Source organism: Budorcas taxicolor, chromosome 11 (assembly GCF_023091745.1).
Source record: "Budorcas taxicolor isolate Tak-1 chromosome 11, Takin1.1, whole genome shotgun sequence".
NCBI lineage: Eukaryota > Metazoa > Chordata > Mammalia > Artiodactyla > Bovidae > Budorcas > Budorcas taxicolor.
Genome location: NC_068920.1, coordinates 15,551,232 through 15,576,520, shown reverse-complemented (window position 1 = coordinate 15,576,520; position 25,289 = coordinate 15,551,232). Strand labels below are relative to the sequence as shown.

At 46.0% G+C, this 25,289-nt stretch overlaps 1 protein-coding gene across 5 annotated transcripts in view; it reads left to right on the top strand.

The window, feature by feature from the left end:
• NEDD9 (neural precursor cell expressed, developmentally down-regulated 9) overlaps positions 1–25,289 on the top strand; it is a 121,615-nt gene that overhangs the window by 74,482 nt on the left and 21,844 nt on the right. For 2 of the 5 annotated variants that reach the window (XM_052647991.1, XM_052647987.1), the window contains exons 1-2: positions 15,511–15,619; positions 15,792–16,238. In XM_052647991.1, the coding sequence (XP_052503951.1) occupies positions 15,599–15,619; positions 15,792–16,238 (468 nt within the window). In that variant the 5' untranslated portion in view covers positions 15,511–15,598. Of the gene's footprint in view, positions 1–15,169; positions 15,260–15,510; positions 15,620–15,791; positions 16,239–25,289 lie in introns of those variants that run through there. The other 3 variants (XM_052647989.1, XM_052647988.1, XM_052647990.1) reach the window with 2 other exon arrangements.

The window sequence follows — 25,289 nt, the reverse complement described above, 5'->3', positions numbered from 1 at the left end:
TCCTTGTATAAGTATATGCCCAACAGACGTTGAAAGGATAGCGCGGACTCAAAACTTGGATTATGTCAAAGCCCTATTTACTATGTTAAGATAATCGAGTACTATTAAATATTCCACGGGCCTGGCTGTGTCTTATAGAAATGCGGTCGCCAGACATAAGGGTGTACCAACACACCTGTGTCCCCATTTGCTAATATATTAGTGCTTTGGTATCTTCATTGTTATTAATAAGATTTGATATTCCTGAGGTTATAGGCCCTTGCTCATAGGAGGTACTCAACAAACATTGAATTGAATGTTGGATTACATGAAATACACAAATAGCTATTAAAAGAGTTTTCCCCATATGGCCTATTAGAAAGAACATAGATTTTGTTTTAAATCTCACTTTTGTTGCTTTTTAACAGTATAATTTTAGGCAAGCCTCCATTTCCTCATTTATAAAATAGGAGTAATAATACCTGTCTCATTAGATAGTTGTAAGGATATAATATTTGAAAATCATCAGTTTCTAGCACATAGTAGGCATTTAAAAATGGCAGCTATGGTACGATGCATTTATAAGATATATAAAATATTCAGAATATACTCATATATAGGGATATTGATAGACACTATATAGGTTAAAATGTAAGAGAAAACCTTCACTAGAATTGCTTTTCCATAACAAAAATATTACTGAAAAAAAGAGAAAAGTCATGACTAAAGAATCAGAGGTGGATTTGATACAGGAGGTGAGTAGGGCTCGGGGTAAACCACATCCCTTATCCTACTGGAGTCAGTGACAGAGGTATAAAGTTAGAGGTGCTGATGATCTGTTTTTAGATCACTTTAGGGCTAGAAAGGAACCTAAACAAATTGGTTTGAAATCCCAGCCGCTGTATCCCAGCCCTCCAGTAACGTATAGACTTAATTACCAAGCCTCCTTGCCAAGATAAACAAAATGGGGCCACTGGGAAGAAATACTCTCTTTTCAATTTAAAATGCAGAAAATAGCTACCAGTTACCTAGGCAATGGATGATTGCAAAGAACGTGGGCATGGAAAAGGGGTCCCCCTAAAAAAAGAAAAAACCCCATTTATACTTTGTCAACAACCCCACCTCCCTCTTTTTTACTTTGAACATTCCAGTTATCTCCGTGCGGCATTTCTTACTAGTAAAAGAGGACTCCACACGCCTGGGGAACATTACAGTTCAGTTCAGTCGCTCAGTCATGTCTGACTCTTTACCACCCCATGGACTGCAGCATGCCAGGCTTCCCTGTCCATCACCAACTCCCAGAGCTTGCTCAAACTCATGTCCTTCGAGTCGGTTATGCCATTCAACCACCTCATCCTCTGTCGCCCCCTTCTCCTCCTGCCTTCAATCTTTCCCAGCATCAGGGTCTTTTTTAATGAATCGGTTCTTCGAGTCAGGTGGCCAGAGTATTGGAGTTTCAGCTTCAGCATCAGTCCTTCCAATGAATATTCAGGACTGATAGATTTCCTCTAGGATGGACTGGTTGGATGTCCTTGCAGTCCAAGGGACTCTTAAGAGTCTTCTCCAACACCACAGTTCAAAAGCATCAATTCTTTGGCACTCAGCTTTCTTTGTAGTCCAACTCTCACATCCATATATGACTACTGGAAGAATCATAGCTTTGACTACACCTTTGTCAGCGAAGTAGTGTCTCTGCTTTTTAATATGCTGCCTAGGTTGGTCTTAGCTTTTCTTCCAATGAGCAAGCATCTTTTAATTTCATGGCTGCAGTCACCATCTGCAGTGATTTTAGAGCCCCCTACAATAAAGTCTGTCACTGTTTCCATTGTTTCCCCTTCAATTTGCCATGAAGTGATGGTACCGGATGCCATGATCTTAGGTTTTTGAATGTTGAGTTTTAAGCCAGCTTTTCACTCTCACTCATTACTGTCTTCCTGAGGGATTTTCATTTTAATATAAATGCTTCATTGGTAACCTTTTCCACTCTGCACTGGAAAGAGCAGTGCCTTCTTTCAAAAGGCAGACAGTGTGATCTAGGTGAATTCAGGCATGCACTTTGAGGAAGGTGGAACAGACTGCCCAGAAAATATAAGCAGTGATGGCATGTGACTGTGATTTTTCATGGTTGAGTTGGGGTGTGGGGAGGGGCAGCTAATTATAGAGATAATATTGGGTTGGCCAAAAGTTCATTTGGATTTTTCCATATATCTTCCATATATAATGAACTTTTGGGCCAACTCAATAAAGCTGCCAGTGGAGTGTTTTTAAATACATATGTTTAGGTCTCATCATGGACTGGGATTCCCAGGTAGCTCAGTGGTAAAGAATTTGCCTGCCAATGCAGGAAACACAAGGGACCAGGGTTTGGTCCCTGGGTCAGGAAGATTTCCTGGGGTAGGAAATGGCAACCCACTCCATTATTCTTGCCTGCACAGAGGAAATCCCATGCACAGTGGAGCTTGGTGGACTACAGTCCATGGGGCTACAAAGAATCAGACACGACTGAACAGCTGAGAACACACACAGACATCATGGACCACTAAATTCCAGTTTATTCTTTTTTAAAACAAACAAACAAAAAAGACTAGTCCCTTCTCTCAGCCTCTTCCCCAATTAATTTAGTACATGAGTTGTGCTAAATGGTATTTAGGTAGGTGGTCCACGATCCTTACTCAAAGACTGGGTTTACTGATTTGAAGACATCTTATTTCTTTGTAGATCTTGGTATGTACATTGCTGATGAGAATTCCTCCTGATATTTCTAATATGTCAAGGTAATAGTTATAAGATGTTACCAAAGTTGTTCCTTATGTGGAATGTTGATGTTTATACTTACCAGAAGTAAAGATTGAGCAACCCTGAATACGTGAAAGTGCAAGCATGGCAGAAAAATGCTTAATAGCATCTTTTTAATTTAAGTTTCATTCCTTTCTTTACCCTTAGTTGTGTGTGTTGGGGAGGGGGGATTATTTGTGAAACTCTAAATTGTGATCACCAAACGGCATATGCAGCTCAGATTTGAACCAGATCTTTCTATTTAAGTAAAGCAATGTGTATTTAGACAGCATTTTTCCTAACTTCTTCTTCTTCTACTTATGTGGAAACCCAGTGCTGTCTCTTGTATGAATTAGCCGTAGTCTCACTGACTTGTGGTAGTCGGCGTGTTACCCGGAACTCAGCACCTCACTCCCACAGAAGATGGGGCTGACTCAGGCCTCAGGCTTCTCTGTTCCCAGGCTCTGCACTCTACTGAAAGAGTGAGCTGGACTTCCCTCTCTCAGCCCCCGAAGAGCCGTAACCAGCCAAGCCAGCACACTGCGGAGGCGGGAAAGCGGGCTTCTAGGCGCTGCAGCCTCCTCACAGGACGTGCTAGTGACCTGTCGACGAGCCTGTTGGCGTCACTGGTTTTTTTGTTTGCTTGCTTGTTGTTGCTTCTCATTCATGGCGTGACTTAGAGGCAGCAGAAAATGTGGCTGAGAGGACCAGCGCCGCTTCAGGACCATCAAAACAACCTGGCAGAAAACCATCTCGAAGGCCCTTTTCCCTTGAATGCTCCTCTGGGATAGAACTTCCGTGTTCTTCTCTGATTCTCCATCCTTTCCCACTCAGAGCTGCTAAGTGCAGTGAGCACCCGGAAAAGGATGATAAGGACACAGCCCAGGGGCGTCCACGGTGGAGCTGGACGGCTCGACAGTCCCACAGAGGCCCGGATGCCCTTGGAACAGACCTCGATTCCTTGCCAATGAGAGAACACGTCTGTTGACTAAATCCAAGACTCTTATCAGTACCTGTCTTTTTTCCTCCTATATCCTCAATTCAATGAAGGCAGATCCATTAACAAGACACATACTTAGATGTCTATCTTTTACTTTTAGTTTAAAATATATTTCCCTTCTGTGGGTACGTATCCGTGTTTCACAGACCCCAACATGGGACAGATGGTCTAACCCCGGGAAGGATATTTGAAACGGGGACCATCTTGGGAAGTTTACACGTGGTTGTTCCGGACACTGAACACAAGCTGCTCCCAAGATCAATCGGCTGTCCAGGGCATTATCCCGTTTGCCTTAGGTCACCTTTCTATCTGAGTTTTTCCAGCTTTGTATCAGAAAATTGCCTCGGGGCTTTTTTTTCTAAAGTGGATTCTGGCACACCTTTCATAATCTACTTCTAAATAATATCTACAACATAACATTTTACTCCAGGAGACGGTGAGGGACGGGAAGCCTGGAGTGCTGCAGTCCTTGGGGTCGCGAAGAGTCAGCACGACTTGGCAACCGAGCACACACACATTTACTTGTAAATAATAAGATGGTCCTTTTCTTTCTCCTTGTGGAAGTGAAGAAATGAAGGCAAGACCGCTTTGAAATAGGGACCATGCAGAGAACACGTGAGAGAGCAAGAAGCAGTGACCGGGGCTGTGTTTCCATTGTTCCTGTTGAAACTTGGTGGGATAGCTCTGCGCTTCAGAGCCTGCGGCATCTGCATCCAGCCTCCCGCCCTCCCTTATTAAGATCTTAATTACAGACGCAGCTTACTTTGTTGCTGGAGGGAAAGAATTTAGCTTCTCTGAACTGTGTCTGTTTTTTTGGTGTGGCAGGTGTAATCATGATGAGATCATTCTGGTTTGTTTTCTTTCCCCGGAGGAATTTTTTTTCTTTTTTTTTGAGGGGGAGGAGTGCAGTTCTTAAGATGCAATTTCATGAGCTCATAATAGTGCAGTAATCATAACTGTGCTTTGATTTTACAGAGACCCTTTCTTCTGAAGAAGTCAGAGTGTTTTGCATATATAATTCCATGACTTCTCTTGATGTTATTATAAAGAACGTGTGCATTATCCCCATTTTGCAAATGGGGAAACAGAGGCACAAAAGGCAGTGACTCATTGTCATTAATCTGACAAGATGAGGACCGAGATTAGACTCTATCGATTTAGTAATGTCGCGTGCATCCTTCTGTCCGGGTTTGCCCCCCCCCCCCCCCCCACCACAGCCCTACTGACATTGAGGGTGGATAATTCCTTCTTGTAGGGACTGTTCTGTGCATTGCGGCATCCTTGGCCTCTGACCACTAGCTACCAATAACATCCGCACATGCGCACACGCAATGTGACGACCAAAAATGCCTCTGAACATGGCCACATATCACCTGAAGCGAAGATTAGCTTCTCAGCATCTAAAGATTCTTTCTTGAGGCAACCCTGCAGATGGCAGTGCTGACAGTCTCTGATTGTATATACCTGCTCAACCAAGTGTACAAATCCATTTTTTAAAAACTCTTTGAGGACTTCAGAAATTAAGTAGGAGAATAACAATCAGGCGTCAAACCTAGGTCAGGAGTCATCTAAGAGTTCCAGTGAGGGGTGCCACCCAAGTTGCATCAGCTGTGTTCTGGCTGGGAGGCAAAGATTGATAGCATATGTACATATATGCATTCATGGATTTAGATATAACTTCATACCTTGGGGACTGCATACCTTGATGCAGGAAGATAAGATAGATGGGCATGTGAAAATAGGAAGATCTTTCCCTTCTTTGAAATATGCTTTATTAGATGTTACAACTTGGGTGTTTTGACTATTGGGAAATGATACAGTTGGGGGGAATTATATTGTAATATTTGTGGACTAGAGTCCCCTACTCATTTATGACTTAATTCTCATTTAATTCCCCAAGTACCTGAATGTTAGAGGGATTTGTCTAGACAGGCAAATAGAAGTCATTCGGTGCCAACACTGTAATGTTGGCTGAAATCCAGATGGTTGTTTTGCTGTTAATAAAACCTATCTTTTGGGTGAGTGGATGTCAGGCCATCATCATTATATGGCGCCTGTCAGATTTATCTAGGGACAGACCCTGAAAAGCATTTGTGCCTGCCCCGTAGTTTTGATCCTTTGCCAATACACTATGCTTAAATCTATCAAAACCAGGCAACCTGGGACAAATGCTTACAGCATTTGAGGCTTAATATCAATGGTACTCAATTCTAAGATGGAGAAGGTTCTCAGGAAGCACACCCTAGTCCAGCAGGAAAAAAAAAAATCCGAGATTAAGAGGGAACCAGATGCTAGATCTGCTTTGCTGCTTATCTAATAGGAGACCCTCTGGGCTGTAAAACAGGGAGCTTGGGCTACAATGATCTCTGGGATTCCTTCTCAGTCTAAAATTCTAGCCTGGTGGGTCTGGTCAAGCCATGGGTGACTACTGGTTCTGAGTACCTACAGAAACCTGGGTGTTCTCTCACCTTTCAGACCCTCAGGAGCTCCCCGAAAAAAATCCCCAAACCACAAAAGAGCAGAGAACTGAGCTCATAAAGACACATGTATATCATCAAACTTGTGAGCAAAAGCTGATTTATTTTTTCAATTAATGTCAGCAATCAAACCCATCCTCCACAGCCAGCCAAGAAGCGATAGAAGTTGGCTGTGAAGTCGCACACTTACTTGCACACCCACACCCACACCACCTGACAACCTGTTTGCCACTTTTCTTATTTGAATCGGAGAGTTTGCTCCCAGCCACCATTGGTTTCTTGGTAAACAGGTCCCAGCCTGTGGATGTTTCTGTCCTGCATCGACCTCAAAAATCAGGGGTAAATATATAGCATTTGTTCTAGGGCAGGCAGAAAGCCAGCACTTGAAGAACCACTTCTTTAATCTCAACTATGCTCTCCATATCGTGTTACAAAATCTAGTTACATAGAAAAATTCTTCTGACATCCAAATACCCAGATTTGTTGGGATTTCCCTGGTGGCACAGTGGATAAGAATCCGCCCACCAATGCAGGGAACACAGGTTCGATCCCTGGTCTGGGAAGATTCCACAGGCCTCGGAACAGCTAAGCCTGAGAGCTACAGCTACTGAGCCTGCATGCCGCAACTACTGAAGTCCATGCGCCTAGAACCTGTGCCCCGAAACTAAAGAAACCACCACAATGAGAAGCTCCAGCACGGCCACCAAGAGTAGCCCCCGCTCTCTGCAACTAGAGTAAGCCCACATGCAGCAACAAAGAGCCAGGGCAGCCAAAAATTAATAAATTAATTAAAAATATCCAGGTTTGCAGTGAGCATCAGGTCTGTCTTCTCACTGGCTCTCAAGAACTAATGCCCCTCTGGTCTGTGAACCACAAAGTCATGCTGGGTTCTGAACCACCCCTCACCAAAGTGGAGCAGGCCAACGTGGAAGGAACCAAACCTGGGCGCCTCCTGGGCCACCATGCCCGGGGCACAGCCGCACCGTGCATGTCAGGGCCACTGCAGGTCAAAGAGCACCTTTGGGAGACGAGTGCCCAAGGCCACATTTTTTAAAAGCACCTTCCATTCAGGAATGAACATCTTAGAGGATGTGAGAACTTGGAGCCAAGTAGATGACATGAATATTCAGAGAAAGTCCAAGACACTGGTGTGAGCTTTATGATCATCATAGGGGTTCAGAAGCACTTTCCAGGATATGTAAATCTTTGACTGAAATTCGGTCCCAGTGCAGAGGGACCTTTGGTGGACACTCTCCCCAGAGGTCAGGAAACACGACTAGGGACTATAGTATTCCTAGACACCTCGCGGGATGTCACACTGCCATTCTGCAGCTGGTTCAGGGCACCTAATGAAAAGTGTGTCAGGTCGCAATGGAAAAATATTACTGAGAAAAAAACCTTAGATGCGCTCTGCATCATATCTTCTGACTCCTAAACCTGAAAGCCTTGTATCTACTACTTAATCTCCAGAGGATCCAGCTCTTTAAAAAATTCCACATTCCAGATGTCATCTGATGAAAGAATCCAGGTCTAAACCAAGTATTCCAGGAATCAAAACCCAGACACTTGCAGATATCCAGGGTTTTGGACCGTGACTGTGTCCTTCTTTGGGGAAATCTCACATCCCACTATATCCTAAAGATGGGAGCAGGAGAAAGCCAAAGCGGTTTGATCGCTCTCAGACTGGAGCTGATTGTATTTTTAGCTGAAGTAGAGTTGATTTCACTTTTCACTTTCATGCATTGGAGAAGGAAATGGCAACCCACTCCAGTGTTCTTGCCTGGAGAATCCCAGGGACGGGGGAGCCTGGTGGTCGGGCACGACTGAAGCAACTTAGCAGCAGCAGCAACAGCAGAGTTGATTTACAACATTGTGTTAGGTTTCAGCTCTACAGCAAAGTGAGTTGGAGATATATATATATCTGCATGCTTGTGTGGATGCTAACTTGCTTCAGTCGTGTCCGACTCTTTGCGACCCTGTGGACTGTAGCCTGCCAGGCTCCTCTGTCCATGGAATTCTCCAGGCACAGATACTGGAGTGGGTTGCCATTTCCTCCTCCAGGGGATCTTCCCAACCCAGGGCTCGAACCGGCATCTCTTGAGTCTCCTACTGGCAGAAGAGGTCTTTACCACTAGCACCACCTGAGAAGATATATGTATACACGGGGTCATACAGGGCTTCCCTGGTGGCTCAGATGGTAAAGAATCTGCCTGCAATGCTGGAGACTTAGGTTGGTCAGGAAGATCCCCTGGAGAAGGGAATGGCTACCCACTCCAGTATTCTTGCCTGGAGAATCCCATGGACACACACACATAGGTGTGTGTATCTGTATTCTTTTTAAAATTCTTTTCCATTATAGGTTATTACAAGACATCGTATTCTAAAGCTCGTAATAAACTGTAATGGAAAAGACCTAAGCTGATTTTTGTCGGCAGACTAAAGACACCAGATCCCCTTGCTCTTCTCCCGTGTGTCCCGAGACTGACCTCGCTCACGCTCATCCCCCAGCTACTTCCTTGGGGACCGATTTCCTTGACCATGACCGTTTCCTCCTTTGCTCTGTGCGCGTGTCCCTGCCAGAGTCCAGGACTAGAGTTTGGAGGGGGGGCTGGGGTTGGGCGCAGGAAAGTCACGTTGTTGAGAATGTGGTGGCCCAAGGCCTTGGCAGGAGCTCCTGCGTGGTAAATATAGAACGAAGCCGAATAATAAGAGGAAGCTGGGCCATTGATGATGCTATCCGTCCAGGAGGGGTTGGGGGGAGGGAAGGGAGGATGACACACCAGTCATTGTGTCTCACTTCTCTTCAGAGAACGGCATAAATGGTCATGGAAATTATAAGTCACACCTCTCCGTATTTGGAAGATCATTTCCCTGGCAGTAGGAGTAATGCACAGTCGACGTTTTGGTAGCAGGGCAGGCAAGAGCGGGTCTGGAAACCCAGTGTGGTCCGGAGCTCTGTGTACTTGCTGTAACGCCAGGCATTTTCCTCCCAGTCCTCAGGTATAGGCTGGGAACCCGAGGGTCACAGCAGCCAAGCATTCTGGCAAAGCGTGAATGGTGCTCAGTCACCCACCGGCAGACCTTGGTTGCTGCACTGAAGGGAGAGAAAGGCTCTCACAGAAACCATTGTATTTAACCAGATGGGGACGCCGGCTCCTCTTGGCCTTCCTGTTTGCTCAGAGCTTCTGTGGCAGATGCAGGCGCCCCATCCTGTTTTAAGAGGGCGGGGCAGGCGCTTTCCTGCCGGCTGCCTCCCACGTTCTCTGGCCCTGAGGCTTAGTGACTTGGACGCACCGTTTATCTTTCTGGTCCTGGTAGTTCATTTCCCCGCGTCCAAAATCTCCACCACATACCTTGCAGACATCTCTAGAAAACCATTTCACCCTCTCTGTAGAGAACCAGAATCAAGAGTCCATTTCAAGTTAGCAAACGCAAAGAGTGAGTATTTTGCTTCAGACAGTGGTTCTGAAAATGCCCAAGGAAGAACAGCCTCCCTGAACTTAAGGAGTTCTTGGTCTTGAATGGGATGGTACAAGTCTGTTCAGTCACTGAGTCGTGTCTGATTCTTTGTGACCCCATGGACTGCAGCAGGCCAGGCTCCCCTGTCCTCCGTTATCTCCTGGAGTTTGCTCAAGCTCATGCCCATTGAGTCGATGATGCCAACCAACCATCTCATCCTCTGTCGTCCCCTTCTCCTGCCTTCAGTCTTTCCCATCATCAGGGTCTTTTCCAATGACTTGGCTCTTTGAATCAGGTGCCCAAAGTATTGGAGCTTCAGCTTCAGCACCAGTCCTTCCAGTAACTATTCAGGGTTGGTTTCTTTTAGGATTGACTAGTTTGATCTCAAGAAATGCTATCACCAAGAATTAGAAAGGGAACCAACTTTGGGAAGAGAACTCTTCTGGTGATGTGGAAGATGGGTTTGGAGGTGGGAAGAAGTTGAATGCAAGAAAACCAGTTGGGAAGCAGTTGCCATACCTGCCCTCTCCTCCCTTCCCACCAAAAAAAAGTCACTGGTGGCCTGAGCGGGGAGCGGCAGTGAGGAGGATGAGCAGGTCCCAGCTGATTGGGGTTCGGGTTGTGGAGTGACTCAGCAAACCTCTGAGTCTCCAGTCTTGGGCAGCTATGTGCCTGCTGTTCACTGAGAGACCAGGAGAAGGGGGCTTTGGCACTTGGATGTGAAGTGAAGATGCTCACTAGATGATGGGAAGTACGGGACTGGAGAGGAGAGGGAATATCGAGGCTGGAGCTGTGGATCTGAGTGTCACCTGGGTGTTTAGATGCCATCAGCATGAATGAGATGTCCTGTAGAGAGCGAGCTCAGAAAGAAGAGAGATCCTTTTGGAACATGACCACTAAAAGGATAGAGGGGATAAAATAGGGGCTTGCCTGGCGGTTGAGGGGTGAGGCTCTGCACTTCCTCTGCATAGGGTACAGGTTCAACCCCTGGTCGGGGAACTAAGATCCTGCATGTTGCGCTGCCAAATAAATTTATGCGGCGAAATAAATTAATAATAAACCTTAAAAAAAAATTTTTTTAATGTCCAGTGGAAGAGAAGGAAAATGACTGGTTTTGAGCTCAAGGGAAGAAGGAGAACAAGGATGGGGAGCATAGAAGCCCAGGACAGTTTCAAGTAAGGCCAGGGTGGGGTCAGCGCCACAGGCTGAGACGATTAGAGTCCCTCAAATAGGATTTATGACTCTAAATGCAGATTTCCCATCCTAATTAGAACCACAGCTTTTGTAGCACATGCCTCTGACTTTATTAAATACCATCCTAATTCTCGAGCTGGAGACAAGAGGCCCGCATTCTTAGCTCAGCTCTCTGACCGTCTTGCCAGGTGACTTGGCAAATCATTAACTTCTGGGGCCTCGTTTTTCTCATTTGTAAAGTGAACAAGTTGGACTGTAATTGTTTGATGTTCTTCTGGCTTTCGAGTTCTGTGCCCCGACTGTGTTGGTGCTTTGCCAAGCTCTAGCCGCGTTTCTAACTGCCAGCCTCTGGAGGCTAACCATCCAGCTGGATATAAAATTACATAGCTCTCTTATCTTTCCTTGATGTGTTTCTGTGTTGACCTTTCCTGCCCTGGAGATAAATATCCCAGGGAGTGGGCGAAGCAGTAGGTCTTGACCAGGCAAACTGTCTTGCCTGGGTTTTTGTGAGATATGCAGAGATACCTTCTGACTTTGTGGCCTTAAGCAACCAGTGAGAGAAAGGTTCCCTCCAGCTTGTCCTTGCCAGGGACATTAACTCTTCACCTGCTTGTCTGTGAGTTGCCTGTGCACTTTTGAATGAGATGGTTCCTGTTCTGGTTGAAGTTAATTTTGCTATTATCTTCTTACTAAATTCTTGCCTCAACATATCGAGTGTTTTCAAAAGTCAAGCTCCTCTTTGCCCATGTTTTTCCACATTTTCTGATGGGTGGTACTCTTCTGGAACCTCATAAAATTTTTCCAGAAATACTATTGTTGTTTAGTCGCTAAGTCATGTCTGACTCTCTGAGACCCCGTGGACTGTAACCCACCAGACTCTTCTGTCCGTGGGGTTTTCCAGGCAAGAATGCTGGAATGGAATACTGTTTCCTTCTCCAGGGGATCTTCCTGACCCAGGGATTAAACCCATGTCTCCTGCATTGGCAGGCAGGTTCTTTACCACTGAGTCACCTGGGAAACTTTTATTATTTTACTTTGTCTCAGAAGGTCTCTTGAATCAACCAATGATTTCACTTTTGTTGTTTGTAGGCAAATACTCAACAAGAGGTTGCAGCGATCAGAACTCATTCTTAATTCAGAGAAATACTGCTTCAAGATACGATTCTCTTGAAGTGTAATTATGAGCAAGAGAAACATCAGATGTATAAAGAAGTATATATAATAGCATCACCAACCCTTGATTGTGAACTAAGGAGGTAACCTACTAGGAAGCTTACCATCAAAGCACCATCAACACATTGAACAGTCATCACTGCTTCCCAAGTCTCCCACTATGTTCAAGGACTGACTTGAATGAACTCATTTAATCCTCACTGCAAATCCATGACATAGGGATGTTATCCTCATTCTCATTTTACAGATGAGGAAGTTCCGATTCAAAGGTTGGGGGTAGTAATCTGCCCAAGTCACACAGCCAAGACCCCAAACCCCAAGAATTGACTTATTCCCTAGACATGACAAAAAGAATTGTCGTCTTCAAAGCTTTACTGTAAAATGGAAAGGAGCCCAGTTTGCAGAACAGCATGAACTAGAGCTAAGGTGGCCTGGAGTCCTGGAAGGAGAACTGGGCCAAGAGACCACAGTTCTGTTCCCATCTTTGACTCCACCGATGTGTGGCTTGGGCAGATGATAAACTGTCCCCTTCTGCCAGGTGTGTTTCCTCATCTGTGGAACAGGGAGGCCGGGTCCAAGTGTCCTCTGAAGGTCCTCTGAAGGAGCAGTAACCCCTCTGTGTGCGAGGCTGCTGGCTCCCTGTAGCTCGTGCAGGTAGTAAATAACATTCCCGTTAGGCCGAGGCTGAGAAGAACTCTCAGTGTTGAGGCACCGGGCTGGCAGGGGTGCCTCTCTAGCAGCCTCACCGGACTCCCTGAATCCCAGTCTCTGTGGGCACGGAGGAGGAGCTAGTCAGAAGACACCCACGGTGCGTCCACAAGCGGCTCCCTGGGTTTTCCACGAGAAGCGTCTCTGGCAGCCTGTCTAGAAACCTGAACGTGCGGCTTAGCTGGTGGTGGTGGAGGGTCATGGGGGCAAGAGGCAGAGACCATCTAGACTAGCCTTCATGCGGGGATTGCTAGCCGCCTCGAGCTGGTTGTGGCCCATGGCTCCACTTCAGTGCCTCCCGGAGCTCCACAGCCGTGCCCAACTCCAGATGCCTGGAGCTCATGTATGCAAATGAGGCTTGTGGTCTTTCACGCTTCTAGTCTCCTCTGTTTCTGTTTTTGATTTTTGGCCACGAGCAACATAGGGGACCTTAGTTGCCCAGTCAGAGATGGAAACCAGGCCGCCTGCATTGGAAGGGAGAGTCTTATCCACTGGACCACTGGGGAGGTCCCTGTTCTGTTTCTTTTCTTTCCCTTCTTGATCACCAGTATCAAGCTCTGGACCCTCAACTCCCATAGATCTGGTTCCAACCCTGTCATTCCTGATGTCAGGAGGCATTAGAGCCTCCTTGCAAGCCATTCCCAGTCCTTGAATGGGCCCCAGAGAAAGGGACAGAGTCCAGAGTGGTCAGCCTTCTCCCTGCTCTGTCACCTCAGGACAGTTTTGGTGGAGTCACCTATGGATGTGAGAGCTGAGCTATAAAGAAAGCTGAGCACAGAAGAATTGATGCTTTTGAACTGTGGTGTTGGAGAAGACTCTTCAGAGTCTCTTGGACTGCAAGGAGATCCAACCAGTCCATCCTAAAGGAGATCAGTCCTGAATGTTCATTGGAAGGACTGATGTTGAAGCTTTGGCCACCTGATGCGAAGAGATGACTCATTTGAAAAGACCCTGATGCTGGGAAAGATTGAAGTCCAGAGGAGAAGGGGACAGCAGAGGATGAGATGGTTGGATGGCATCACCAACTCAATGGACATGAGTCTGAGTAAACTCCGGGAGTTGGTGACGGACAGGGAGGCCTGGCATGCTGTGGTCCATGAGTTGGTCACAAAGAGTTGGACACGACTGAGCGACTGAACTGAACTGAACTGACTGAATTTCCTTCCCATCATTTAGATACAGAGGAAAAGAGTCTTGTCTTCTTCAACTCAATGAATTTTCTTTCAAGGACAGATTACCCACAAGATGGGAGAAGAGAAACGTAAGAGATTTTCGGGTTAGGACTCATCCTTAAATGGTTCCTCACATCACGTTACAGTGCTGCGTGTTTTTATTTTTTTGTGTGTGAACCTTTGTTAGAAGGAACCCGAAGCTTCCTAGAATATAAATACCAAGTACAACTTTCACCTGGAACACAAACCCCTCAGTATCCTTCAACTTCCCTTTTCTGCCCTCCTGTCTACATTACAGGCTTCCTGGATCAGAAAACCGTCAAGAACAAGGACTGCAGTCTTATTCTTAAAGAGCATCACCAGGCTTCCTGGGCACTGAGTTCCAGGGCTTCATCTCCTTTCCTCAGGTTAAGCCGTTGCACTGTACTCAGAGGAGCTTGGTTAACAGAGTAAAAGTAGGAACTTCCCCAACCACTGAGCAGGGGACAGACCCATGGCACAGGATCTGTGGTTATGGGGCATAGTACAGGGGGAGATGGTGCGTGCATGTCAGTGATGAAGGGCTGAAAAGCAGGAGGCTGAAAGATCAAATCCACATTTTTAGAGAAGAAAACACGGGGGCAGAAATCCAGACAACAACAGCCCCAAATTCCACGGGTATGTCATCAGAACACACTCCATCCAATCAGCGGTCTTTTCTCCCACAGCCGATCATCATCACCCCAACATCGAGGGCATCCCGACTGTCTAGTGAAGCACTGAAGAGACCGTTTTGAGTTTTCCGATGGCTGGAGATGAATTTGCAACGTTCCAGGGCTCTGTGTGCTGGGAAGGAGCCGGCATCGGGGTGGGGAAGGCTACCCTCATGCCTTGAGACGTGACTGATGCCAAGAAATGAAATCGCCGAGCCTTTGAAAGACTTCCAAGAAAGTTGGCATATCCTGCCTACCCGCTCCCCGCCGAATGCCTGCTTTGGCTGGCTGCTCGGTACTAAAAGTGCCAGACGGGCCTTCACACAAAGAGAGAAAGTGTCTGGGGCCCATGAAAGGGGAAGGCAGAGCCTTTCCGATGTGAATGGTGAGATTCAAGGAGAAGGAAATAAAGTGGCGGGGTGAGGAGGGCCCCTCAGGAAAGGTGGCAACAAAGCACCAGAGGGGACGGGGCGGCCTCTGCCTGCCCACGTGGGGTAACCTCTTTGGAGCTCCGCATACTCGGGTCTGGAGGTGTGGACCACCGTCACTGCACTCTGCACAGGATTAGCATGGAAACATCCCCCGCTTGTAGAGTCTCCCTGTATCCGAGGACCTCTTGATCAACTGAGAGTAAGAATTGTTAAGGCCTGCCAAGGCAGAGATCAGTGTACTTCTGTTTCCATTTTAATACTGGATATAAACGCCATTTGTGCTGTTTGTCTGGGGGGATGTTCTTTGACTCTCTTTACCTCCAATATACTTTTAAAAAATGTCTGTTGCAGTCCATTTGAATATCTTGGGATATATTTTTCTTCCTTCAGCTGGATTGAAGCAAGGAAGAAAAATGCTTTGTAGAGTGAACTGCTCTCCAGCTCCTTCACCGAGCTCCTCGTAATTCCCTTGGCACAGCCTCTGCTGTTGGAACACAGCACTCGGTGGTGTTCCGAGCTTTTCCGAGGAGGCGGTCTGATGTCATTGGTGGCAGACACAGTACGTATGGATCTGTCTTTTGTCTGCACCATCTGTTTTTCTCCTTACAGCCTATTGTTTGGATCCTCCTCTTTCCAGGAAGTGTGCCTTTCCATCAGAGCATGGGCTTAGGTGTTTCAGGGACTCAGTTCATCTGCTAACCTGCGTTCCCCCTCTCTTCTTTCCTGCCTAGAATCTTATGGCCCGAGCCTTGTACGACAATGTCCCAGAGTGTGCCGAGGAGCTGGCTTTCCGCAAGGGAGACATCCTGACTGTCATCGAGCAGAACACAGGAGGACTGGAGGGATGGTGGCTCTGCTCCTTACACGGCCGGCAGGGCATTGTCCCCGGCAACCGGGTGAAGCTTCTGATTGGCCCAGTGCAGGAGACCTCCTCCAATCAGGACCTGCCCACTTCGGGACTGGGGCCACCGCCATTTGGCCAACAGAAGCTCTATCAAATACCAAACCCACAGGGCGCCCCTCGAGACACCATCTACCAAGTGCCGCCTTCCTACCAAAATCAGGGAATTTACCAAGTCCCCACCGGCCATGGGACCCAGGAACAAGATGTGTATCAAGTGCCACCCTCAGGGCAGAGAGGCGCTGGGGGCGCTAACGGTCCCCACCTAAGTAAAAAGGTGAGTGAACAACAGCTGGATTTCTGTTCTTACTTAATTTTTTCCATTGCAATCAAAATATGTGTCTATGTGCTCCTAAAATAAGAACTTGGAGCTTCCAAGAAGCCGTCGAAGAAGTAAGTAAATCTTCCAAGAAGTAAGAATATCTGAATCCTCTAGCTTGCACATTTTTTTGACAGGGGAAGTCATTTTTCCATTCATTGGTCAGTAAAACCTTGAACACCCCCCCCATGCCAAGTACTGTTGATCCATAGCCCTTACAGGTTCCTGAGTTGTGCCAGGTTATACCGCGTCGTCAAGTGTTTCCATCTTTCTGATAGACCTGCTTTTACACGTGGGCTCTGCACTCCACAGTCCAGTCTTTTCTCTTTCTCCCTTGAGTAGTACAAGGCACCATACTTTGCACAAGCATAGTGAAGCAGCAAGGACTGTCCTTTCACTAAAAGCTCGATTATGACCCCACCGGCCATGATGCCACACGGCTGGCTGCACGAACCCACGAGAAGTCAAGGCCGCAAGGAAGGGGGAGTGGGTGAAGCCAACCACCGTGTTCTGGAGAGCCATCAGCCTCAAAGTCGATTCACTTAACACACAGACTAGTGAATTCAGAGAAGAGCCAGCCTCTTGTCCTTCTAGTAGTTGCTATAACAATGCCTGAGGCGGTGGGTAAAAATAGTGGAGCTAGGGTATTTAGGAAGGCATCACACTAAAAAAAAAAAAAAAAAAAAGGTGAGGGCACTTCCTTGGTGGTCCAATGGTTAAGGCTTCGCCTTCCAATGCAAGGGTGCATGCAGGTTCTGTCCCTGGTCAGGGAACTAAGATTCCCACATGCCTCTCAGATAAGAAAAAAACAAACAAACAAACATGAAACAGAAGCAAGATTGTAGCAAATTCAATGAAGGCTTTAAAAATGGTCCACATCAAAAAATCTTAAAAAAAAAAAAATGAAAGACCTCTTCAGCACTCTCTGTAATTCCAAATGCTGTAAGAATTTGAGATAAGTAGACCATTGAAGGAGTTTTAAGCATCTAGCATAGTTTCGATGCTTGTGATAGCGTGATGAATCCAAGAGGGAATGTGGCCTCCACAACACTTACACTGTAGCGAGAGACAGCATGGTCATGGGCATAAGTTGCTCAGTCCTGTCCGACTCTTTGTGACCCCATGGACTGTAACCTACCAGGCTCCTCCGTCCATGGGATTTTCCAGGCAAGAGTACTGGAGTGAATTGCCACTGCCTTCTCCAGGAGATCTTCCCAACCCAGGGATTGAACCCTGGTCTCCCGCATTGTAGGCAGACGCTTTACCATCTGAGCCACCAGGGAGACATCAGCCAACACCAAATGTCAGGTGGGGAAACGGGGTCTGAGCGTCCATCACAGTTTATTTTGGCAGGAAGGTGTTTTCATGTTCAGACTCAAACCTTTTTAGGCCCAAGCCTGAAAAGTCTGAAACTTGGGACTTCTTCCCGTTGTGTAACTGTTCCGCAGCTTGACTCCTGAACCCTCTGTCCTCTTAAAGGGGAGAGATTTTGACGCACCTTCCCTTGGATGGAGGTCGGGGTGCTGAGGTTACCCTTGGGCACTTGTTGTTGTTGTTGTTGTTGTTTTAATTCTGAAATCAGTGGTTAAGCAAGAGGCATGTGCTTCCATAGGAGGAAGTCGAATTCTGGAAGGGCACTCTCTGCCAGCCCTTCGTGGAGGATGCTGCAGACCTGGGGGAGGTTTCCGGAGCACAGGGGCAGACAAACCCCCGAGGGTGGAGCTTCGAGCCGTCCAGGTCTGAGGCTGTTCACGTCCGGAGGCAGGAGGCATAGCTCGGGTTCTTCTCAGCCACACACCCGGTGAGACCCCTGGCCTCACCTCAAGTCGTCAGTGCCACTGGCTCTGGGCTGCCACCTCCATGCTGCCCACTGGACCACTCGCTCGTACCCCACGGGAGTGGGCTTGTCCTCTTCTTGTCTTTCCTGTCCCTCCCTCCATGCCTCCTGCTCTTTCTCTCTCGCCCCATTTTTCTTCCTTCCTTTCTTCCTTCGTTGTAGTGGGGAGAGCTGACTGCTAACAGGTCATTTTAGTCTTCTGAGTACCAACAGCTGCTTTAAAGACTGCCATCATGACTTCCCTGATGGTCCAGTGGTCCCCCTTCCAGTGCAGGGGGCAAGAGTTCAATCCCTGGTCAGGGAACTAAGATCTCATATGCTGTGTAGCATAGACAGAAAATATAAATAAATCAAGAATAATAATTTTAAAAAAAACTTCTGTCAGCATCTCCCTCAGTTACAGAATCCTTGTCTGTGATGGTCTGTTACTGTATCTAGTTGAAAAGTAACTTTATGATTGATTATTTCAAAGAATGAAACATGAAATACAAGTTTGCTTACACTCAGCTTTCTCACGTTAAAGTGAGAAGATAATCTTTTGTGGAAAAATTTAAAATCATTGAATTAATTCCTGACACTTGAGGGAAAGAGGTATGATTTTTTTTTTTTCCATAGCACACACATATTAACTCTTTCTTTACCTTATTCTGTTAAAAACATATACTCCCATCTGGTCTGAGCTTTGGCCACAGATTTTTCTTCAATTTTTGAAGCTAGTAGGAAAAAAACAAATACTCATTCTTCCTTCAAATTTTCAGTGTGAGAAAAATACTGGCATACTTATATGCTACCCTGAAGCTAATTGATAGTATCTTTGTCACTTTGGGATTTAGAAGAATAAAGCAAAACATTTTTTTGTGCTTGTTAAAAAAAAAAAATCTCCTCTGACTCAGGAGCTTCTCACTGGGTGAGAATCATAGTGATGACTTCAGCCAAGGCCCCAAGAGTTTATCTCGGTACTTGGAAGGATGTACCGAGATAAAACCCCTGCAGGGGTTTTGTTTGTTTGAGTTCTCATTGGATAGTTCTCATTTCCTGACTTAACTAAATAGCCCCATATCCAGTTTTCTCTTTTAATTTCCTGGCTGCAAAATGGTGGTGAACCCAGAACTGGCCATTCCTGGTGGCTTACGCTCTAGTCCTTGCAGTCTCTTAAAGGAGAGAAAGAAGAGGCAGTGGAATCTGGCTCTGAACCACTGAAGTGTAGTTCTAAAATCTGAAACCACTGAAGTGTGGTTTAAAATTTACCTCTCAGCAAGGAAGAGAGGGAAGGTGAGTTGAAATGCAGGTTTCCAGGCCCGGGGGAAGCTGGGAATTTTGGGAAGCTCCTGGGATAGCCGAGGAAGGTGGTCCAGGACTGCCCTTGGAGATGAGCTGTGACGGGGCCATGAAGGAGGCTGGACGTGTTCCAACCTGTGATTTGGGACTTTCCACAGTTAAAGATTTCCTTGACGCTGCTACAGCCTGTGGGCTTCAGAAGTTTTATCCACCAGAGTTTTTTCTACTAATGAATCATTCAGAAAAAAAAAAAAAATAGAGTGAATTCTGCCTTGTATCAATTCAACCTTGCTCTCTGGGAAACTCCAGTCCCCACCCCACTTCCTGCATCCCATCCACAGAAAATGACATTCGTCACTTATTAAATCAGTGGTTAGAGAAAGAAAGAAAATCATATCATCCCCACCCTTTCCTGAAAGAAGACAGCATGAGTGTTGTGAAAAGAGCCTGGGCTCCGGGGGGAGGTCAACTCCTGGTTCTGTTTCTCTGTAGCTGTAAATCTCTTGACAAGTGACCGAACTTCTTTAGACTTTAGTTTCCTCATCTGTCAAATGCGAATAGTCATAAGGCCCTGCTAGGGCTGCTGTAAGAATGAAATGACGCACAGCATGGAGAGGGCCGGGCAAGGGATTTGCAGAGCAGGGCCTTAAAAAACCAGTGCCTCTCCCTGGCATTTTTCTTTCCTTTCTCAGAGTTTATACTCTGCACTGAATATGCAAATACTTTACTGCTAGTGTATATGCTGTTCCCATTGATTGTGTGGCTCTTTCTTTGGTTCTCCAGAAGTTTTGCACAGAGTGGAAAGAACTCCCCAGATTACCTGGAAACCATACACATTGACACCTTGACTTAATTTCATTGGTCTCTTTCACACTGGGTTTTGTGTGCAGGGCCGCTATATCCATTAGGCACTGTGGGCAGAATGCCCAGTGTCTACGGGAACCTTGGAGCACTGAATAAAAAATTTTGGCTCCAAAATACAAAAAGTGCAAAATAGAAATTAATAGAAATTAGTAAACATTTAGACAAATGTGCCAGAAACAACACAATGTCAACCTCATTAATTGTTCCATTTAGATGTTATAACTATTTCATTACATGTGAAAGCAATCTGTAGGTTAGATTCTTCTCACTTTGCAGAGACTTCTAAATATGCTCTGTGATTGCCAAGAACTCACAGGCATTTCTAAATTAAATGAATTATTCATAGTCCAAGCTTTTGAAAAGCTGAATTATATTTTTTTAAAGTGTCCTCAATTTTTTCAAGGCAAAATTGTCCTTAATATGGGGCTCTGTGGTTTAGAGGGGATGATTTAGACCCACACTTTAAAAGCACAAGGTCTACAAAGGTCTAAGAGGTAGATTTCTCTGCCTCAGAGCTCAAAACCTGCCACCTGAGTTCACCCATTTTCTGCCTGATCTTCACAGGGAATTATGTGTGTTTCTCTGAGTCTTTGAACATATCGCTTTATTCTAACTGGTGGATTTAGATTTCCTTTGCATCTTTCTCAAATCAGTTTTGGGCTAAATTATAAATTCCATTAAGGCAGGCAGAGGCCATGGCTGGCTCTCTTTTTTTTTTAACTTTTTATTTTGTATGGGGGTATAACTGATTAACAATGCTGTGATAGTTTCAGGTGAACAGAGAAGGGACTCAGCCACGCGTATGCATGTATCCATCCTCCCCCAGACTGCCCTCCCATCCAGGCTGACGTGGCTGCCTCTGTACAGCGTAGGCCAAGCTCCTAGCAAACCATCAGCACATAGATAACAGCCAGTGAGTGAATGCACAGGCAGAAGCAAGGAAGGAGGCATTTAATTTGAGTTGACCTTTAAATAAGCTGAACAGTGGCTCTGATCTTATCACCCCTTCACCAGCACACACAAGTCAGATCCTGCATCCAGTGCATTAGTCTGTTACGACACATGTCAGATAATACACGGTCCTTTTCCCCCGGGAGGGTCTTGGAGAATGTCACCATCTGTCTTCTGTAATCATAACTATCTGTTCACAACCAGTGAGCATCCGAAGCATGACTGAGGTCACATTCAGCTTTTCTGAAGGCATAACTTGTATGCATTTTGGAGAGTTTAGACAACAGGATAAGTTAAGACTTGTATAGTCTCGAAAGAGGAGAACCAAGCTGTTCCTACTGAGGGACAGAGCCCTCAGTAGGGCTTTGCGTATGCTGCTATTTGCCATCTTCCCTTCTCTGTGCTACCCATGAACTCCTATTCATACTTTAAAACCCATTTCAATGTTCATCTCCTCTGGGAAGCTTTCTCTGCACCCCAGCAATTTCTCCCTTCCCGAGGCTCCCAAAATATGTTGTAAATTTCACCTAATCTTAAGGGAGCTCATGCATGTGTGCTAAGTCGCTTCAGTCATATCCGACTCTTTGAGACCAACCCCATGGTCTGTAGCCCAGCCAGGATCCTCTGTCCGTGGGATTCTCCAGGCAGGAATACTGGAGTGGGTTGCCATGCCTTCCTCCGGGGGATCTTCCTGACCCAGGGATCAAACCCAAGTCTGTTACATCTCCTGTACTGGCAGGCGAGTTCGTGGTAGTGGTCAAGCACATTGAAACAGCCCACCTTTATACTGTGTATGATAGACTAGGCTGCGGGATGTTCTGCTTCCGGGTAGCACGCAGAAAACTCAAGTAACTTTAAAGATTTATCTAAACCCCATGACGACATCCTTATAAAGACTACTTCCTACCTTCCACAATGAGACATGGCCCAATATTGGCAGGAAATGATTCAAAGACTTTAGCCAGGTCTTCCAGGCCCATTCCTTGAAAGGTAATATAAGAACCATAAATAGTTGAAGCTACAATGTTTGTGCCTTCTTAGACGCTGAGTCATCATAAATTACACACACCCGCGCTCACACCCCCACAAAGCCTTTGGTTAGGGGGCAGAGGACTTCCCTTATTGGGATGTGAAGCATTGTGAAATCTGGTTGTCCAGGACAGCACTCAGATACCAGCCAGCTAGCTGCTATTAGCAGTATGACTCGTCTACCAACAAGTGAAAATAGATTAAAAGGAAATAGAGAAGATGAACTCGGACTCCACCTCACTTTCCTTTGTTCACTTCCTAGACAGACACATGGACACACACACACACACAAAACCATATATACACACCCTGAATAATATTGGGGAGAATCAGAGTTTGACGAGGTAGAGGGTACCTTCAGTTTCTTCACTTATAAATTCAATAAAATATGACCCTGTTCTAGAATTAAGCATTTCTAGATAAAGATAGTTCTAATTTAATGATTTTCCCCTCAACACGTGTCTCTTTGGGGTATGCAGAAAAGTGGACTTTCACCTAAAATCTCTACCTTCAAAGTCAAGATAAAATTTAAATCTTTAGGGACTTCCCTGGTGGTCCAGTGATTAAGGCATGCAGGGGGCTCAGGTTAGATCCCTAGTCAGGGAACTACATCCCATATGCCCCAACTAAGATCTGATGCAACCAAATAATTTTTTTTAACTTAAATCTTACACAAAATTAGAGGTCCTTGAGCATTTCAAGGACTCTGTGACATCACTTTAAAAATGAAAAGTATTTCTTCACCGTCAAGTCACCCACACCAGTGGGGTGAGCAAATTGTAACACCTCCTTCAAACAAAGGTCTTTTTTGTTTGGTCAGTGCCAAAGCCTTCAAACTCAGTTGCAACTGGTTACAAAGCTCAGAGATAATGCATATTTCTAGGAATGATTTAGTCATTTCTTACAGACTCACACCAAAGCAAAGAGAGGTAGTGTTCATCCTTCTAGAATGACTTCATGCTATGTGACTGCTTATCAGAGAGAACAGGTCAGCATCATAGGTAGTGTATTGTCTGGCCCAGTAGACAATGCTTTATTTGTGAGGTAGAGGAAAGAATACATAAATTTTGGTGATTCGATGGTAAAATTGAGACACTATTGGTTGAACACATCTTTAAAGGCAGACTAGTTTGAGTACATTGTGCTTACAGAGGTAGGTGTAGTCAGAAATGAACCTGGGCGACTTTCCTGGCAGTCCAGTGGTTAAGCCTCTGCTCTTCCATTGCAGGGGGCACAGGTTTGATCCCTGGTGGGGAGCTAAAGCCAAAAAATAGGAGAAAAAGAAAGAGATGCACTTGGTTCTGAATAGCTGTGCCATAAACCTCATGGTCCAGGCCACCATCCAGAGAGGCAGGCTGCTGCTCCTATCTAAGTGTGACTCACTGCACAGGTGTGACTCACTGCCCAGGTGTGACTCATTGCCCAGGTGTGACTCAGGATGGTATGTCTTCCTTCAAAGTTGTAACTCCAGCAATGTGTGAAGAGCACAAGGAGTCTCCCCTTAAAGGGATCCCACAGTAGATCAGCTTTTGGAACAAAGAATCCCTTAGCAAGGCCATACTCACATCTGGTTTATTTGAATCATTTTTATGGTCCTTGGTTTCCTTACAGCATGGCACACTTTTGTTTTCACATTTACCACCAATTAACCTTGAACATGTTATTAAGTTACTCATTGTTTTAAAGATCATTTTAGATCTAAAGTGGGGGTAACCGGGGATCCCTTGGAGCTTGGTTGCATGTTAGGGATGTTACATATATAATCTCATGTAGTCCCCCCAATGGCCTCCTAAGGCGTTCCTCACCACCTCCACTTTCCAGGGGTGGGCTCTGAGGCCTGAGACATGACCTTGCTGATGGACGTAGTTCTAGGAAGACGTCGGGTTCATGTTTGAGCCCACGTCTGTCTGACTCTGAAGCTAATGACTTTCACATCCCAGCTAATGGCTGATGCTGCCAAGCCCTAAAGTGAGAGGCATATTTAAACACTCCTGAGCAATTCCAGCTCACCAGAGCCCTGGGTGCTAAAAAGCATCCTGTTGGTCAGAAAGAATGAAAGTCATTTCCAAAGGCTGCCACCTCGGATCCAGAGCATGGCCTGGAGGCTGAGGGAGTCGGAGTCAAGGACCCAGGATCTCCTGCTCCAGGGCAGGCTGACCCTTAGAAGCTCTGAGCAGGTCATCCGGATGCTGTAAAGACCCTGATACCGCCAAGAACACTGCCATGATGGCTTTCTCTGCCATTGGAAACACCATCTTTTCTAATGACTTTAAATCACTCCAAGTGGATAAATTCATTTAAGCAGATGCAGTCAAATCTCCCAGAACCGGCTTGCCAGTGAAAGGGGCACCCCCAAAACATAAGCTCCCCAGATCTCAACTTTTGCTTCTCGAATAAGGAAGTAACTTTTTTTTAGGAGTATTTATTTGTGAAGTTAGAGAGGTGATGTTGTTGTTGTTTAATAGCTAAGTCGTGTCCAACTCTTTTGTGAACCCCATGGACTGTAGCCCACCAGGCTCCTCTGTCTATGGAGGTTTCCCAGACAAGAATACTGGAGTGGGTTGCCATTTCCTCCTCCAGGGGATCTTCCAGACCCAGGGATCGAACCCATGTTTCCTGCATTGGCAGGCGGATTCTTGACCGCTGAGCCACCTGGGAAGCCCGAAGTTAGAGAGGTAATGTCTCATTTGTTCGCTGTGAAGCCTGTGAACACTGCAGTCTTCATGGCCTGGGGCACGGGGGGAGGGCACGCCCCTGTCATCCCCCAGCTGAATAACCTCTGAATTGAGTCCCCTCGGCCGTGAAATCGGGAGTAGGGTTGGGTTGTCACTTAATGGTCTTAGCTAAAGTTTTATGACCCAGATATCCTCATCTGATTCTTTCCCGTCTCTTGAAAAGTTTGATTACATGACCTGGCCTTAAGATTCTTAAGAAAGAAGAAAAGATAGCTGGGTGTTGATGTCAGTTTCAGTTGACGCCTCCCTTTGGGCAGGTCCTTCTTACACCCTTCCTTTAGGATCCCACCCACCTTCTTATCTGGAAACCAGTCT